Below are 17,799 nucleotides of genomic sequence, written 5' to 3' on the forward strand. Positions count from 1 at the left end.
AAGAAGAATGAGGTAGTGTTCATGGACCATTCAGAAATCTGATGGCGGAGGGGAAGAAGCTATTCCTGAATCGTTGAGTGTGGGTCTTCAGACTCCTGTACCTCCTCCCCGATGGTAGTAACGAGAAGAGGGCATGTCCTGGATGGTGAGGGTCCTTGGCATTGGATGCTGCCTTCTTGAGGCACCGCCTCTTGAAGATGTCCTCAATGGTGGGGAGGGTTGTACCCATGATGGAGCTGACTATGTCCACAACTCTCTGCGGCCTCTTGTGACCCTGTGCATTGGAGCCTCCGTACCAGGCGGTGATGCAACCAGTCAGAATGCTCTCCGCCGTACATCTGTAGATGTAAGTGACATAGGTGATGACCATGTTGGTGGAGAGGGGGGATGAAGCTGTGCCTAAGGAAGGTGTCTCGTGGAGACGTTCAGTGAATTCTGAAATGGCAGAGGAGGAGAGTGCTGGGAGTGTGAGCTGATTGGACTGTTGGATTCAATACCAAGTCTGAAAGGCTGCTGTGCGTCAAGTTTGAAGTTGAAATGCCGATCTTTGTTCTACCAGAACCAAAGAAGGAGGCACAGAAAGTGACTGGACCAGGGAAACTCAGGGCCTCACCCGGGGACTGAGATGGGTGCTCTGCAAGCAGTCGCCCAATCTGCGTCTGGTTTCTCTGTTGTCCGAGACCCCACACTGTGATGCTGAATGCGGGGAACTGGACTGGAAGAAGTGCAGGTGAATTGCTGCTCGCTTGTGGTTTGCAGTATCTCACTTGTGCAGGAAACAGGGCTGCAATAGCCTGTCCAGCCCATCGCACCTCCCTGGGTAGTGCTGTCCATTAGATTCATTGAATCATACTGCTGGGAAACAGGCCCTTCGGCCCACAGAGTCTGTACTGAGCATCAGCAACCATTTTATTATTCAACACCCCACCCCCACACACACACTTCACAGCGGCTGATTCACAGACCCACGCATCCTGTGGGATGAAACGGGAGCACATGGAGGGGAAACCCATGAGGTCACTGGGAGAACGTGCAAACTCTGCACACATGCAACAATACACATTCATGTTCCGTGTGCACACACACACGCGCACACTCCACCAGGGTGACAGGGACTGACACAAGCACATGAATACATTCACACAAGTGTGGACAGGCGTATGTATACACTGACACGCACACAGATATACATGCAGTCACGCAGAGAGAGGGGAAGATGCACAGAGGCACGCATACAATGTTCACATATACACACGATCAAGGACACACATAGATACAGTGAGCAACACAGACAAAGCCATGCACAAATTTACACACACGGTTACACGCACACTGAAACACAAGTACGCACACAGATGCTCACACGTGTACAATTCATACACAGACACATACACACATGGAAAATACGCACGGACAGTTAAGGTATTTATTTATTATTCACATGTACATTGAAACACAGTGAAATGTGTCCTTTTACATTACTGAGAATGTGCTGAGGGCAGCCCACAAGTGTCGCCACGTTTCCAGTGCCAACATAGCACGCCCACAACTTCCTAACCCGTACGTCTTTGGAATGTGGGAGGAAACCGGAGCATCCGGAGGAAACCCACGCAGACACGGGGAGAACGTACAAACTCCTTGCAGACAGCGGCCGTATTTGAACCTGGGTCCCTGGAGCCGTGAGACGCGGCTCTGCCATCCACCACCCTGACCTTCCACTTCACTCCCGGAAGTGTGGGTGATTTGCAGGAGGATTGGAGGGGACTTGAGCAAAAAACAAAGTTGCAAACCCAGGGAGCGATGAACTCTGGAACTCACTGCCCGAAGGAGAGGTGGAGGCAGAACCCTCCCTAGTACCTCAAGGGCATCCAGCTGCATCCTGAGATGTCACCTGTGGGGGCAGAGACTGGGATGTGGGAGTTGTCTACAAGCCCTGGTTTTGGGTTTGGTCAAATGGCCTTCTGAGTTTTAAATTGGTGTCGCATCTACTGTATGTGAGGACACCATGGAGCACACTGATGGGTGCTGCAGATTCCCAGCGCAGAAAAATGCAAAGAAAGAAATTTTTGGCGCCCCTTTAACAATAAAAACCCTTGTGGCTCTTGGGTTCACCCTCGGAACCAAAAGCAGGTACCCCGGGGATCCGCCCGGCGGACCTTCTGCGTGACGCCGCGTGAAAGATGAATGGGGGGCGTCACCGAAGTTGAGGGCGGGCGCAGGGTGACGTCAGGCCAATTGCGGAGAGGGGGAGGGAGGATTGACAGGTGTTCCGGCCAATGGCGAAAGGGAAGTGGGGCCCGGTGAGGGGGAGGACGGATTGACGGGCGGTACGGCCAATGGCAGATTGACAGGCTGATCGGCCAATGGCGGAAGGGAAGCGGAGCCGGGTGGGTGGGGAGGACGGATTGATGGGCAGTTCGACCAATGGGGGAAGGGACGATGGGTTCGGTGGGCGGGGAAGGGAAGATTGACGGGCGGTTTAGCCAATGGCGGAAGGGCAGCGGAGCCGGGTGGGAGGGCGGGGTGGGGCGGGGCGGGGCAGCCGGTCAGAGTGAGGGGGCAGCGTGGCAGGTGAGCGGTGGGCCGGCGGGCGGTGCAGCTGCGGCCTTCACTGCGAACCGCCGCCTGTGGCAGCCGGTTGCAACGGGGCAACGCGCTGGACATGGTGCAGATGGGCCGCAGGAGGGAAGGAAAGGAATTTGGGGTGGGGGTGGGGTGGGGGAGGGGGGAGAGGGTGGGGGTGGGGGAGGGGGGAGAGGGTGGGGGTGGGGGAGGGGAGGGGAGGGGGGAGGGAGGGGAGGGGAGGGGGGAGGGAGGCGGAGGGAGGGGGGGGGGGGAGGGGGGAGAGGGTGGGGGGGGGAGGGGAGGGGAGGGGGGAGGGAGGCGGAGGGAGGGGGGGGGAGGGAGGCGGAGGGAGGGGAGGGGGGGAGGGAGGGGGAGGGGGGAGGGGGGAGGGAGGGGGAGGGGGTGGGGGTGGGGGAGGGGGGAGAGGGTGGGGGTGGGGGAGGGGGGAGAGGGTGGGAGGGGAGGGGGGAGGGAGGGGGAGGGGAGGGGGGAGGGGGTGGGGGTGGGGGAGGGGGGAGAGGGTGGGGGTGGGGGAGGGGGGAGAGGGTGGGGGGGGGAGGGGAGGGGAGGGGGGAGGGAGGCGGAGGGAGGGGGGGGAGGGAGGCGGAGGGAGGGGGGGGAGGGAGGCGGAGGGAGGGGGGGGGGAGGGGAGGGGAGGGGGGAGGGAGGCGGAGGGAGGGGGGGGAGGGGAGGGGGGAGGGAGGGGGGAGGGGAGGGGGGAGGGAGGGGGAGGGGAGGGGGGGAGGGGAGGGGGGGGGGAGGGGAGGGGGGGAGGGGAGGGAGGGGGAGGGAGGGGGGAGGGGGGGGGGAGGGGGGGGGGGAGGGAGGGGGGGAGGGGGGGGAGGGGGAGGGGAGGGGAGGGGGGAGGGGGGAGGGGAGGGGGGAGGGAGGGGGGGAGGGGGGGGGAGGGGAGGGGGAGGGGAGGGAGGGGGGAGGGGAGGGAGGGGGGGAGGGGAGGGGGGAGGGGGGGAGGGGAGGGAGGGGGGGGAGGGGAGGGGGGGAGGGAGGGGGAGGGGGGAGGGAGGGGGAGGGGGGGAGGGGGGAGGGGGGAGGGGAGGGAGGGGGGGGAGAGGGGGAGGGGAGGGGGGGGGAGGGGGGGAGAGGGGGGGGGGAGAGAGAGGGGGGAGGGGGGGAGAGGGAGGGGGGAGGGGGGGGGAGGGAGGGGGGAGGGGGGGGGAGAGGGAGGGGGGAGAGGGGGGAGGGAGAGGGAGGGGGGGAGAGGGGGGAGGGAGGGGGGGAGGGGGGAGGGAGGGGGAGAGGAGGGGGAGGGGGAGGGAGGGGGGAGGGGGAGAGGGAGGGGGGGGGAGGGGGGAGAGGGAGGGGGGAGGGGGGGGAGAGGGAGGGGGGGGGAGAGGGGGGGGAGAGGGGGGGGGAGGGGGGGGAGAGGGAGGGAGGGGAGGGGGGGGAGGGAGGGGAGGAGGGGGAGGGGAGAGGAGGAGGGGGAGGGGAGAGAGAGGGAGGGAGGGGAGGAGGGGGGGAGGGGGAGGAGGGGGGGGGGAGGGGAGGGGGTCAGGGAGACGGGGAGGGGTGCGGTGGCCAGAGGGGTTCAGGGAGACGGGGAGGGCTGTAGGGGCCGGAGTGGGTGACGGAGACGGGGAGGGGTGTAGGGGCCGGAGGGGGTGACGGAGACGGGGAGGGGCATTGAGGAGGGTGGGGGTCACAGAGACGGGGAGGGGTGTGGGGGCCGGAGGGGGTCACAGAGACGGGGAGGGCTCACATGGAAGGCAATCAGCCATGACTGTCCCGATGCTAAATGAGAAACGTGTATATTTACTGATCTGATGTTGTTTAATTGTGCAGGATGATCAGTGTTCACACGCTACTGACTGTATGCGCCATTTAATTTTTTGTTGAAATAAATTCTTTTTCAGTGGGAGGTTTGTTACGAACTGGGTTGCTATTGGGGAATGTCCCTTTAAGATAGAGCATCGTGATGTGTGTGTGTGGGGCGGGCTTATGTTAACAGACACAGCCAGGTGCATCACGGACACCAGCCTCCCCTCCTTGGACTCTGTCTTTACCTCTCGCTGCCTTGGTGAAGCAGCCAGCATAATCAAAGACCCCACCCACCCCAGACATTCTCTCTTCTCCCCTCTCCCATCAGGCAGAAGACACAGGAGCCTGAGGGCACGTTCCACCAGGCTCAGGGACAGCTTCTACCCCACTGTGATAAGACTATTGAACGGTTCCCTTATACAATGAGATGGACTCTGACCTCACGATCTACCTTGTTGTGACTTTGCACCTTATTGCACTGCACTTTCTCTGTAGCTGTGACACTTTACTCTGTACTGTTATTGTTTTTACCTGTACTACCTCAATGCACTCTGTACTAACCCAATGTAACTGCACTGTGTAACGAATTGATCTGTACGATTGGTTTGTAAGACAAGCTTTTCACTGTACCTTGGTACAAGTGACAATAATAAACCAATACCAATCTGAGTAGCCAGGGCATCAAAGGTTACGGTGAGAAGGCGGGAGGGGGGGTGGGGGGGACTGGGGCTAAATGGGAGAATGGATCAGCTCATGATAGAATGGCAGAGCAGAGTCGATGGGCCGAATGGCTGACTTCTGCTCCTTGGTCTTATGGAAAAGTCAGAAATCGGGCCCCATCTTGTGGGACAGGAGGGCTGGAGGGGCTAAGTGGCCAGTTTGGCAGTGGAGGAAGGGAGCGGTGGGATTAAACGGGAGCGTCCACTGGACGATGACTAACACGAGATGACTGTCCCTTGCCCGCCAGCCGTGGCCCCCACCCCAGCGGCAGACATCCCCCCTCCCTCCAGAGTAGATGCATCGCGGTCCTAGGGTCCTGGGGAGCGTTTTCCGCCTGGAGAGACTGCGCCGTCACCTGCTGTCCATGGAGAACGCCAGCACAGCCGCCGACTCTGCGGAAGTCCGGGAACGCTGCACTGTCACCGCGGGAATTATCATCATTGGGGATGAGATCTTAAAGGTACACGCACCTTGCCTCACTGACCCCACCCCCTTCCCACCTCCACCCCACCCACCCCTCCCCCACCACAACCCCACCCACCACCACTTGCATTCCTCGTCCCGACTCCTGAGCAAAGCGGAGTGGGGGGGTCTTGAGAGACGTTATGGGATTGTTAGAGTGTCCTAGATTGTCAACACCTGGATACCCACCTCCCCCCAACCCTCCCTCACCCCTCCCTGTCTCTGTAACCTCCTCCCTCCCCTGCACCTGTCCCCGTTTCTGTGACCCCCTCCGGCCCCTACACCCCTCCCCGTCTCTGTGACCCCCCCCTCCCTCCCCTGCACCTTCACTACCTCTGAAAACCACCCCTTCTTCCCAACCAAAGGGAAGTAGCTGTTCCTGAACCTGGTGGTGTGGGGACTTCAGGCTTCTGTATCTCCTGCCCGATGGGAGCTGCGAGAAGACGGCACGGCCCGGATGGTGGGGATCTTTGATGATGGACGTTGCCTTCTTGAGGCAGCGCCTCCTGTAGATACTCCCGATGGTGGGGACGGATGTGCCCGTGATGTATTGGGCTGAGTCTGTATAATGGCCTGTATGTTCTCTCTTCTCCCCCCACCCAATCAGGCATAAGGTGCAAAAGCCTGAAAGCACGTACCACTAGGCTCAAGGACAGCTTCTATCCCGCTGTTATCAGACTATTGAACGATAAGATGGACTCTTGACCTCATAATCTACCTCGTCGTGGCCCTTGCACCTTATCGTCTGCCTGCACTGCATTTTCTCTGTAACTGTGACACTTTATTCTGCATTCTGTTATTGTTTTCCCTTGTACTGCCTCGATGTACTGATGTGATGAAGTGATCTGTATGGATGGCATGCAGAACAGAGTTTTTCACTGTACCTCGGTACATGTGACAATCATAAACTCATCACAGAAACCAGCCTCCCCTCCACAGACTCTGTCTACACTTCCCGCTGCCTCGGGAGAGCAGCCGACATAATCAAAGACCCCACCCACCCCGGACATTCTCTCTTCTCCCCCCTCCGTCGGGCAGAGGATACAAAAGCCTGAAAGCACGTACCACCAGGCTCAAGGACAGCTTCTACCCCACTTGTGGACAGTCCCCTAGTACGATAAGATGGACTCTTGACCTCGTCGTGGCCCTTGCACCTTATTGTCTGCTTGCACTGCATTTTCTCTGTAACTGTGACACTTTACTCTGCATTCTGTTATTGTTTTCCCTTGTACTACCTCGATGCGATGAATTGATCTGTACGGACAGGATGCAACACAGAGTTTTTCACTGGACCTCGGTACATGCAACAATAACGACCCGATTTAGTGTGGCAAAGAGAAGCAGGGAGGTGAGGAGTTGTGAAAGTCATCCCGCGCTCTGTAATAAATCAGACAACAGCAGAACCAAAGAACATACGATTAATGCTTTATTATTTTAACGCTAGCGGGAGTGGGGGATACAGAGGAAGAGTAATCAGTGTAACCCAAGCTCTGTACTGATCCCCACTCAGAGATTTACCAGTCAGTGTCCCTACTTTTATACCCAATCCGTGGGAAACCTCCGTGGGAAGTTGCTTACAGCTATATAGGACCCTGGTTGGACCCCACTTGGAGTACTGTGCTCAGTTCTGGTTGCCTCACGACAGGGAGGATGTGGAAGCCATAGAGAGGGTGCAGACGAGATTTACTAGGATGCTGCTGGATTGGGGAGCATGCCTTATGGAAACAGGTTGAGGGAACTCAGCCTTTTCTCCTTGGAGCGACGGAGGATGAGGGGGGACCTGATAGAGGTGTATAACATGATGAGCGGCATTGATCGTGTGGATAGTCAGAGGCTTTTCCCCAGGGCTGAAATGGTGGCTACAAGAGGACCCAGGTTTAAAGTGCTGGGGAGTAGGTACAGAGGAGATGTCAGGGGTAAGTTTTTTACTCAGAGAGTGGTGAGTGTGTGGACTGGGCTGCCGGCAACGGTGGTGAAGGCGAAGACGATAGAGTCTTTTAAGAGACTTTTGGACAGGTACATGGAGCTGAGTGAAATAGAGGGCTGTGGGTAAGCCTAGTAATTTCTAAGGTAGGGACATGTTCGGCACAGCTTTGTGGGCCGAAGGGCCTGAATTGTGCTGTAGGTTTTCTCTGTTCTAAAACAAGATAATGTCTTAAAGAGAAAGAGAAGTTTCTTTCTGACCTGCACCAGGACGTTTTACAGTCATAATTAAAGTCACCTCATGGTGGAGGCAACATCACGCCATGGCGCAAGAATAGCTGTCTGCCATTAACCCCTCCACTTCCAGTCATTAACCCTTACGTTCCCAATTATCTTTTACATTGTGATTGTTAACCCTTTGTTCCCCGGTCTTCTCCTCCCAAGGGCTACACTCAGGACACCAACTCGTTCTTCCTGTGCCGGAGGCTGCGGTCACTGGGGGTGAAGGTGGAGCGGGTGTCGGTGGTGCCGGACGAGGTGGAGTCCATCGCCGGCGAGGTGTCCTCCTCCTCTGCCCGCTTCCGCTACGTGCTGACCTCGGGGGGGATCGGCCCCACCCACGACGACGTCACCTTCGAGGCGGTGGCCCGCGCCTTCGGAGAGACCACCTACCCCCACCCGGAGCTGGCGGAACTGGTGAGCCGGCTGTCGGGTCATGGGGCCACCGGCAAGCTGGCCGTGGTCCCCCGCTCCGCCCAGCTCCACTACGGCACGGACCCCCTCACCGGCCGGCCCCTCCCCTACCCGCTGGTCAGCGTGCGCAACGTCTTCCTCTTCCCCGGCATCCCCGAGCTGCTGGAGCGCGCCATGGGCGGGCTGGAGCACCTCTTCCGCAACCAGGAGCTGTGCTACTCTGTCCGAGAGGTCTTCGTGGACGCCGAGGAGACGGAGATCGCCCCGGCCCTGGAAGAGGTGAACCGACGCTTCGGGCGGCGGGTGGGGCTGGGCTCCTACCCCGAGTGGGGCAGCAACTTCTACCGGGTCAGGTTGACCCTGGACTCGGACCAGGAGGAGCCGCTGGAGGAGGCGCACCGATTCCTGGCCAGCCGACTGCCCCCGGGCTCCATCGTGCCCCTGGAGAAGGACCCGGTGGCCGTGTCCGCCCGCGACGTCTATCGACTGGCTCAGTCAGGTACCCCCCCCACCCCCCATCCCTCCGGGGATCGCCCTTCCTAGTGTGTGAGGGGCAGAGTCTGGTGGGGTGGAGGAGGGGGGATGGGTGTAAATGGGTGGCTGGTGGTCAGCAAACAGTGCACAGAGTCTATTTGAAATACTGCCTCTGAGAAAAATACCAAGCAGTTTGCAGTTTATTTTAAACAGAGCCTCTGAGAAAAACAGCTGGCAGTTTACAGTCTATCTCAAACCCAATGAGAAATGTAGCAAGCAGTCTACAGTGTCTATTTTAAATAAAATAGTGCTGGTTGATTGGCTCTCTAATAAACGGGCAAGCGAGATGCCAACACAATATTGGCTGAATAACTCTGTTCTTCTCATCGGCTACATTTAGTACAGACTCAGTAGACTGCTTGCTTTTTTTTTCATTGGTTGTATTTGAAATAGACCCTGTAGACAGTTTGCTGTTTCCTGAGAGGTGCTGTCTAAAATAAACTCTGTGGACGGTTTCCTCAGAGGTTTTATTTAAAATAGATTCTGTAGACTGTTTGCTTGTTTCCTCAGAAGTTTTATTTAAAATAGATTCTGTAGACTGTTTGCTGGTTTCCCCAGAGGTTTTATTTAAAATAGATTCTGTAGACTGTTTGCTGGTTTCCCCAGAGGTTTTATTTAAAATAGATTCTGTAGACTGTTTGCTGGTTTCCTCAGAGGCTCTGTTTAAAATAGATTCTATGGACTGTCTCCTCATTTTCTCAGAGATTTTATTTAAAATAGACGAGACTGCTGTTTCTTCTCAGAGGTTTTATTTAAAATAGACTGTAGACTGTTTCCTGTTTTTTTTCCTCAGAGACTGCATTTAAAATAGACTCTGTCGACCTCTTGCTACATTTCTCATTGGGTTTATTTGAAATAGACTGCAGACTGTTTCCTGGTTTTCTCAGAGGTTTTATTTAAAGTAGACTCTGGACTGCTTGATATTTTTCTCAGAGGCTCTGTTTAAAGTACGCTGTGTACTCTGTTGAAGTTTGCAGGAGTAGGAAATAGATTTTGCAGACTTTCTGCTGTAGTAGATTCTGTGGACTGATTGCTATAATTTCCAGAGTCGATATCTACAGGTGGATGTGATGTGGTGGTTACTGAGGTTTCAGTGCTGGTTACGTTAGAGCTGATTGACTGAGTTTGTTGACCAACCCTGTGACCGTTGTGTGTTTCCTACAGAGTCACGGCTTGGGGAGAAGGTGTCAGCAGCTCTGAGCACAGTGGAGGCTGCGTTAGCCCAGTACAGTCTGTCCGAGCTCTGTGTGGGATTTAACGGGGGAAAGGACTGCACAGTCCTGGTGCATCTGTTCCATGCAGCTGTCAGCAGGTGGGAGATGTGCAGGGATGATTCAGGCCAGACACAGGGTGAAGCTCCCTCCGCACCGTCCCGTCACACACTCCCGGGGTCAGACACAGGGTGAAGCTCCCTCTGCACCGTCCCGTCACACACTCCCGGGGTCAGACACAGGGTGAAGCTCCCTCCGCACCGTCCAGTGAACCCTAAGTTCTGATACACCTCCTCCCACTGACCTTGCTCGGTACTGCCCTCCAGTGGCAGTGCGGGTTAACCCCAGCCCTGGCTATGATTGAGTGTGGGTGAGTGTGAGGCTGGTTCCCCCCGGGTGCAGGGAGCTGAGGGAAAGCCGTAGGCAACGCTGACCTGTGCCGGTGACCGAGGGGAACGGACAAGGTAGCAACAGCTTCACTGACAGCTGCTGTTCTTTTGTGCAGGCTCAGTGCTGGGAGCAGGCACGAACTGCAGGCTCTCTACGTCCGAATTGTGTCGCCTTTCCCCGAAATGGAGCAGTTCATTCAGGACACCTGCAAGCGGTGAGTGTGGGTCACAGTCGCTCGGACGTTGTCGTGAACTCCCAACTCCCTTCATCCCCAGACCCCAGCCTGTGACCCACTCCCGGAGATCTGTTATTCTATATATAAACCCCCCCGAACCCCTGGATCAGATCCCAGCCTGTAACCCACTCCCGGAGATCTGTTATTCTATATATAAACCCCCAAACCCCTGGATTAGATCCCAGCCTGTGACCCACTCCCGGGGACCTGTTAGTCTATATAACCCTCTGAGCCCCCCGATGACCGCGGAGTGCGATACTGTGAGGTTGTTGCTGGCTCCCGGGAGACACTCACTGCCACCCTTTCTGCCCCCAGGTACAACCTTCAGCTCTACACTGTGTGCGGGAACATCAAGGAGGCGCTGACGGACCTGAAGGCGCGCCACCCCCACATCAAGGCCGTGCTGATGGGCACCCGCCACACTGACCCTTACTCGCGGACCCTGAGCCCCATGTGTCCGACTGACCCGGGCTGGCCTGAGTACGTGCGGGTCAATCCATTGCTGGTGAGTGTGAGGGGACCCGTCACTGCCTCATTGCTCACCCTGAGTCTCTGCGGTTCTGTGTTCCCCCACGTGAGGGGGAGACCATTCATCCCATCGAGTCCATGCTAGCAATCCCCCACTGGTTTTCACTGTAAAGTGGTGTGGAGATCCACTGTGGAAACAGGCCCTTCGGCCCATTGAGGGTATGCTGACCACCCATTTACACCAATTGTGTTTTATTCTCCACAAACCCCCCCCCCCCCCCCATGTTCTATCCCTGGGGGCGGGGGGGGGGGGGATTCACAGCGGCGGAATAACCCACCCACCCCACACGTCATTGGGACGTGGAAGGGAACCTGAGCCCCTGGGGGAAACCCATGCAGTCACAGGGAGAACATGCAAACTCTGCGCGCACACACACACACAGACACACACAGACACACACAGACACACACAGACACACACAGACACACACAGACACACACACCCACACACACCCACACACACCCACACCCACACACACACCCACACACACACCCACACACACACCCACACACACACCCACACACACAGACACACACACACAGACACACACACACAGACGCACACACCCACACACACACACCCACACACACACACAGACGCACACTCTCACACACGCACACAACACCAGAGGTGTGGATCGAACCCGGGTCTTTGGAGCCATGAGGCAGAGGCTCTGCCCGCTGAGCCACTGGGCCCTCCCCTGGCTATGTGATTCCCGCTTTAACACGAGAGAAGAGTTGCACTCCTGTAATGATTCCCCCCCCAATGTCCAGAGTGGGGAAAGGCCGATCCGGACACAGTAAGATGCCGGATTGTCAGTTTGTGATGTTAACTGTGGCTCCCAAGACTCTGGAGAGAACTCCCCCGTCCATTCCCAATAACCATGAGATCCGTGACCTCCACCTACACCAGAGATTTTAATGTTTCACAGATGTTTACAGGTATATAGTAGTGTCACAGGTAGACAGGGTGGTGAAGAAGGCGTTTGGCACGCTGGCCTTCATCAGTCAGGGCACTGAGTACAGGAGTTGGGACGTTGCAGTTGTACAAGGCACTGGTGAGGCCACATTCAGAGCATTGTGGTCAGTTTTGGTCGCCCTGCTGTAGGAAAGATGCCATTAAGCTGGAACGAGTGCAGAGGAGATTTACGAGGATGTTGCCGTGACTCGAGGGCCTGAGCTACAAGGAGAGGTCGGGGAGGCTGGGACTTTATTCCTTGGAGTGTCGCGGTGACCTTATAGAGGTGTATAAAACCATGAGGGGCATCGATAGGGTGAACGCGCACAGTCTTTTCCCCAGGGTCGGGGAATCAAGAACCAGAGGGCACAGGTTTAAGGTGAGAGGGGAGAGATTTAATAGGGACCTGAGGAGCAACTTCTTCACCCAGAGGGTGGTCCATATGTGGAACAAGCTGCCAGAGGAAGTGGGTGAGGCAGGTGCATTAAAAACATTTAACAGACACTCGGACAGGTCCACAGATGGGAAAGGTTTAGAGGGATACGGGCCAAACGCGGGCAAATGGGACCGGCTTGGATGGGAATCTTGGTCGGCACGGACCAGTTGGGCCGGAGGGCCTGTCTCCCTGCTGTGTGACTCTGACTCTGCTGCTGGTGCTTGAACCTGCTACTGACCCAGTCCCAGGCAAACCCGGTGCACCGAGCGCCCGGGAGCCGGTCTTCCTGGGTAGAATTGTGTTCCTCGTTGTCCCTCTCCCTCTCTGCCTTCCGGGGACATTCCCATCCTTGCACCTGTGGCTCGGTATCCGGGGGTGAGTGGGGTAACTGACCCCCTCCCCTCACCCCTGAGGTCCCGTCCTCTCCCAGTCCAAAACTGGAATAACATTCCCCGAATTTATGGGATTTAGTCCCAGTGGAATTTATTGCTGTGTGCACAAGTACAGTGAGGTACAGGTGCAATGAAAAACTTGCTCGCAGCATCATCACAGGCGCATAGGTACAGACAACACACAGAATATAAATTAGACATAAATTGTACAACATCTGCTGAGCCTCACCGGCGATTCGAACCCCTCACCTCGTAGAGTCACATAGCACCAAATCAGGCCCTTCGGCCCAACTGGTCCGTGCCGACCAAGATTCCCATCCAAGCCAGTCCCATCTGCCTGCGTTTGGCCCGTATCCCTCTGAACCTTTCCCATCCGTGGACCTGTCCGAGTGTCTTTTAAACGTTGTTAATGTACCTGCCTCACCCGCTCCCTCTGGCAGCTCGTTCCACATACGGACCACCCTCTGGGTGAAGAAGTTGCCCCTCAGGTTCCTAACCCACCCTCAGGGCAGGCATGGCAGTGTAGCAGTTAGTGTAACGCTATTACAGCGCCAGCGACCTGGGTTCAATTCCCGCCGCTGTCTGTAAGGAGCTTGTACGTTCTCCCTTGTGTGTCTGCGTGGGTTTCCTCCGGGTGCTCCGGTTTCCTCCCACATTCCAAAGACGTACGGGTTAGGAAGTTGTGGGCGTGCTATGTTGGCGCCGGAAGCGTGGCGACACTTGCGGGCTGCCTCCCAGAACATTCTCAGGAACACAAAAAGATGCATTTCACTGTGTGTTTCGACGTACATGTGACTAATAAAGAAATATCTTATTAAATCTCTCCCCTCTCACCTTAAACCTGTGCCCTCTAGTTCTTGATTCCCTCACCCTGGGGAAAGAGACTGCCCCTCATGATCTTATACACCTCTGTAACACCACCTCCTCAGTCACCTACACTCCAGGGAATAAAGTCCCAGCCTGCCCAACCTCTCCCTATAACCCAGGCCCTCGAGTCCCGGCAACATCCTCTCCGTGCTCTTTCCAGTTCAATAACATCTTTCCCACAGCAGGGTCACCAAATCCAACTTCCTGGCTGTTGCTCAGACCGGGAGGTTGAACCGGCACTGGTGATGCTTCTGCAGTGGAATAGCCAGATCAACGCTCAGACATGATTGGGCAGTTTTCTCTTTGCCGGTGGGTTGGGAGGGAGGGGGTGGAGGTGTTGCAAGGAGATGGGTGAATCTGACCCCGCCTGTATTCCTGTCTTGCAGGACTGGAGTTACCATGACATCTGGGAGTTCCTCCGCACCCTCTATATCCCCTACTGCATCCTCTACGACAAGGGGTAGGTGCCCTGCACTCTCCCCCGGGACAGAGACACTACACTTGCACTTCAGTCCTACTTGTTCCCTCCCCGGCTCCCGGGACGTCCCGAAGCCCTGCGCGCCCCTTCCGCGGCAACACGTGGCTGCTGCAATGGAGCGGAGGCAGCAGCCATTTTGTGCAGAGCAAGATCCCACAGTGACGGGGCCAAGACCCAGTTGTCTATGGGTGTTGCAGTCTTTTGTATCTCCTCACCGCCCCTCCCACGGCACAGCGCTCCCTCCTCACCGCCCCTCCCACGGTACAGCGCTCCCTCCTCACCGCCTCCCCCCACGGTGCAGCGCTCCCTCCCCACTGCCCCTCCCTCGGTGACTCTCGGGGTATAAGTGCCCTCCTGCCCTGGGGCTGTTGGTGGGGGGTGGTGGGGAGGAGTTGCGATATGCGCCGGACTCTGTCCCCACCACTCTTATTTCCCCCTCCCAGGTACACCTCGCTGGGCAGCATGGACAACACCTGCAAGAACCCCAACCTGCGCTACGTGACGGGCTCGGGCCACGAGCGATACCGACCCGCATTCCAGCTGGAGAAGGAGACCGAGGAGCGGACGTCCCGCACGTAATTGGTGCAGCTACTCACTGGGTGGTCCCGTCTGCCGCCCGATCCCCCTCCCCTCGCCCTCCCCTGTCCCCCCCAACCTCTCCTCTCACCCCCTCCCGTCCCCCTCCCCCCAACCTCTCCCTTCAACCCCGCTTCCCATCCCCCATCCCCATCACCTCCCCTTCCCCTCCCCTGTCACCCCCTCCCCATCCCCTCCCTCCAACCTCTCCCCAATCCTCCCCTTCCCCCTCGTCTTCCCTCCCCCTCCCCTCCCCCCAACTTAACCTCCCCTCACCCCCTCCCCTCCTCCTCCCCTCCCCCTCCCCCTCCCCTCCCCTCCCCCTCACCCCCTCCCCACCTTCTCCCCTCCCCTCCTCCTCCCCTCCCCTCCCCTCCCCCTCACTCACCCCCTCCCCTTCACCTTCTCCCCTCCCCTCCTCCTCCCCTCCCCTCCCCCTGTGCTTCCCCTCCCCTCCCCCTCACTCACCCCCTCCCCTCCTCCTCCCCTCCCCCTGTGCTTCCCCTCCCCTCCCCTCCCCTGCTTTCGGACATCCTCACCCTCATCTGCCCACCCCACCACCTGTGGCCCTCTGTCACCTCCACCTCTCACCTCCCAGCCTCTTACACCCCCCCTCCCCTCCTCCACCTGCGTCTCACCCTCCCTCACCTGGATCCATCCCTCACTCACACCCTTCCCCCTCACCTCATTATACCCTCCACCTCCCCCCTACTCTTTCCATTCCAGAGGAAGGGTCTCGATCCGAGACATCGACCGTCCTCTTCCCTCCACGGATGCTGCCCGACCCGCTGAGTTCTCCCGGCACCTCGTGTGTTGCTCCAGATTGCAGCGTCTGTCATCTCCTGCGTCCCCCACTGTCCCCCTTCTCCCCCCTTTCCACCTTCTGTGCTCGAGGGGGTTCTGGAGTTTGCAGGGCCTGAGAGCTGTTGGAGCCGCCCTCACCCAGGGAAGTGGGGAGCGTCCCATCACACTCCTGACCTGTGCCCTGTAGATGGGGGAGAGGTAATGTGGCGGATGTGGAGTGCATGGACTAACCCCACCCACGGACGTGGGGAGCGTCCCTGACCTGTGCCTTGTAGATTGGGGAGAGGTAATGTGGCGGATGTGGAGTGCATGGACTAACCCCACCCAGGGACATGGGGAGCGTCCCTGACCTGTGCCTTGTAGATTGGGGTGTCAGGAGGTGAGTCACTAGCCCAGATACACCATGTGTGGTAGGTCCTGTGATATTTTGACTTGGAGGGGGAGCCCCAGAAGTTAACTGCCAGTGTTAAAAATTCACTTGATGATCACCAAATTCCTCTTTTTAAAAACAACCCTGTTAATCTTGTCACCAGAGCTAGCTTTACTACGGATGGTTTGGCTAATGACATGTTTGTTCTGTTATATATGGACAGAAGATACAAATTGAGATGTGTTTAAATGTTCAGCACTGATTCTTGATGATCTCTACTTCATAAATGTATTTAATATGAAAATACTGTTTTCAATTAACATTTGCTGCCATTTTGTGCTGGTCTTTCTGTGTGTAAATTCAGTTTGTGCTCCGGTGCTTGGTTTGGGTGCCCACTGCTGAAGGTCCGATTCTCTGAAGGTTCCTCATCTATCCTTGCCCCGTCCGATTTCATGGGCTCCGTTCACCCTGTTCTGGGTCAAAAGATTGTGGGTTTCACTCCTATTGCAGAGATTTAAGCCGTGTAGAGGGGAGCTTCACAGTGTGTCTGACTCCGGGAGTGTGTGACGGGACGGTGCGGAGGGAGCTTCACCCTGTGTCTGACCCCGGGAGTGTGTGACGGGACGGTGCGGAGGGAGCCTCACCCTGTGTCTGACCCCGGGAGTGTGTGATGGGACGGTGCGGAGGGAGCCTCACCCTGTGTCTGACCCCGGGAGTGTGTGACGGGACGGTGTGGAGGGAGCCTCACCCTGTGTCTGACCCCGGGAGTGTGTGACGGGAGGGTGTGGAGGGAGCCTCACCCTGTGTCTGACCCCGGGAGTGTGTGACGGGACGGTGCGGAGGGAGCCTCACCCTGTGTCTGACCCCGGGAGTGTGTGACGGGACGGTGCGGAGGGAGCCTCACCCTGTGTCTGACCCTGGGAGTGTGTGACGGGACGGTGCGGAGGGAGCCTCACCCTGTGTCTGACCCCGGGAGTGTGTGACGGGAGGGTGCGGAGGGAGCTTCACCCTGTGTCTGACCCCGGGAGGGTGTGACGGGACGGTGCGGAGGGAGCTTCACCCTGTGTCTGACCCCGGGAGTGTGTGACGGGAGGGTGTGGAGGGAGCTTCACCCTGTGTCTGACCCCGGGAGTGTGTGACGGGACGGTGCGGAGGGAGCCTCACCCTGTGTCTGACCCCGGGAGTGTGTGACGGGACGGTGCGGAGGGAGCTTCACCCTGTGTCTGACCCCGGGAGTGTGTGACGGGAGGGTGCGGAGGGAGCTTCACCCTGTGTCTGACCCCGGGAGTGTGTGACGGGACGGTGCGGAGGGAGCTTCACCCTGTGTCTGACCCCGGGAGTGTGTGACGGGAGGGTGCGGAGGGAGCTTCACCCTGTGTCTGACCCCGGGAGGGTGTGACGGGAGGGTGCGGGGGGAGCTTCACCCTGTGTTTGACCCCAGGAGGGTGTGACGGGAGGGTGCGGGGGGAGCTTCACCCTGTGTCTGACCCCGGGAGTGTGTGACGGGAGGGGTATCTCTTCCATTCATCACGCACTCTGAAGCGGACTGGAGGTTTGACTTTGGCTCCTGCAGTTCCATAGGCAGATGAACCTCATGTGAGAAACAAATGGGGTGGGGGGGTGAACTAAACACGTCCCAGCTGGGGGTCACCTTCAGTGGGGCCAATATCCATTGCCAAGTGAATCCGACAGCCCGCATTCCCTAAAACTTCTGGCATTTGTTTCTCGTTCACTGATTGCAGCCGGTCTTTTGTGTGTGTGTGTGTGTGTGTGCGCGTGTTTGTGCTGTGTACGGCTCAGCAGCTAATCCGTTGTATTGTCCACGCTGAGCTCCCTGTGGTTTTGTGTCGAAGCCAGGCTGGCTGGAATTTAGCTGCTGAC

At 57.8% G+C, this 17,799-nt stretch overlaps 1 protein-coding gene across 2 annotated transcripts; it reads left to right on the top strand.

Moving 5' to 3' along the window:
- The first annotated feature begins 2,578 nt into the window (after window positions 1-2,578).
- On the top strand, window positions 2,579-15,033 carry flad1 (flavin adenine dinucleotide synthetase 1). 2 transcript variants are annotated; one of them, XM_052045879.1, is made up of 8 exons: window positions 2,579-2,665; window positions 5,309-5,521; window positions 7,891-8,638; window positions 9,838-9,985; window positions 10,390-10,488; window positions 10,825-11,014; window positions 14,077-14,150; window positions 14,612-15,033. In XM_052045879.1, exons 2-8 carry the CDS (start codon window positions 5,357-5,359, stop codon window positions 14,745-14,747), a joined length of 1,560 nt encoding a protein of 519 aa, XP_051901839.1. In that variant the 5' UTR covers window positions 2,579-2,665; window positions 5,309-5,356; the 3' UTR covers window positions 14,748-15,033. The 2 variants fall into 2 exon arrangements, with proteins under 2 accessions (XP_051901839.1, XP_051901841.1); XM_052045881.1 differs by lacking the exon at window positions 2,579-2,665 and adding an exon at window positions 6,790-6,871 and having other exon boundaries at window positions 5,379-5,521.
- Window positions 15,034-17,799: the final 2,766 nt, after the last annotated feature.

Source organism: Pristis pectinata, chromosome 40, assembly GCF_009764475.1.
Source record: "Pristis pectinata isolate sPriPec2 chromosome 40, sPriPec2.1.pri, whole genome shotgun sequence".
Taxonomy (NCBI): Eukaryota; Metazoa; Chordata; class Chondrichthyes; order Rhinopristiformes; family Pristidae; genus Pristis; species Pristis pectinata.

Coding starts and splice junctions, on each gene's coding strand:
- flad1 (XM_052045879.1), top strand. CDS start 5,357: ATGCATCGCGGTCCTAGGGTCCTGGGGAGCGTTTTCCGCCTGGAGAGA. Junction 10,489..10,824: donor ATTCAGGACACCTGCAAGCG/GTGAGTGTGGGT, acceptor TTCTGCCCCCAG/GTACAACCTTCAGCTCTACA. Junction 11,015..14,076: donor TGCGGGTCAATCCATTGCTG/GTGAGTGTGAGG, acceptor CCTGTCTTGCAG/GACTGGAGTTACCATGACAT.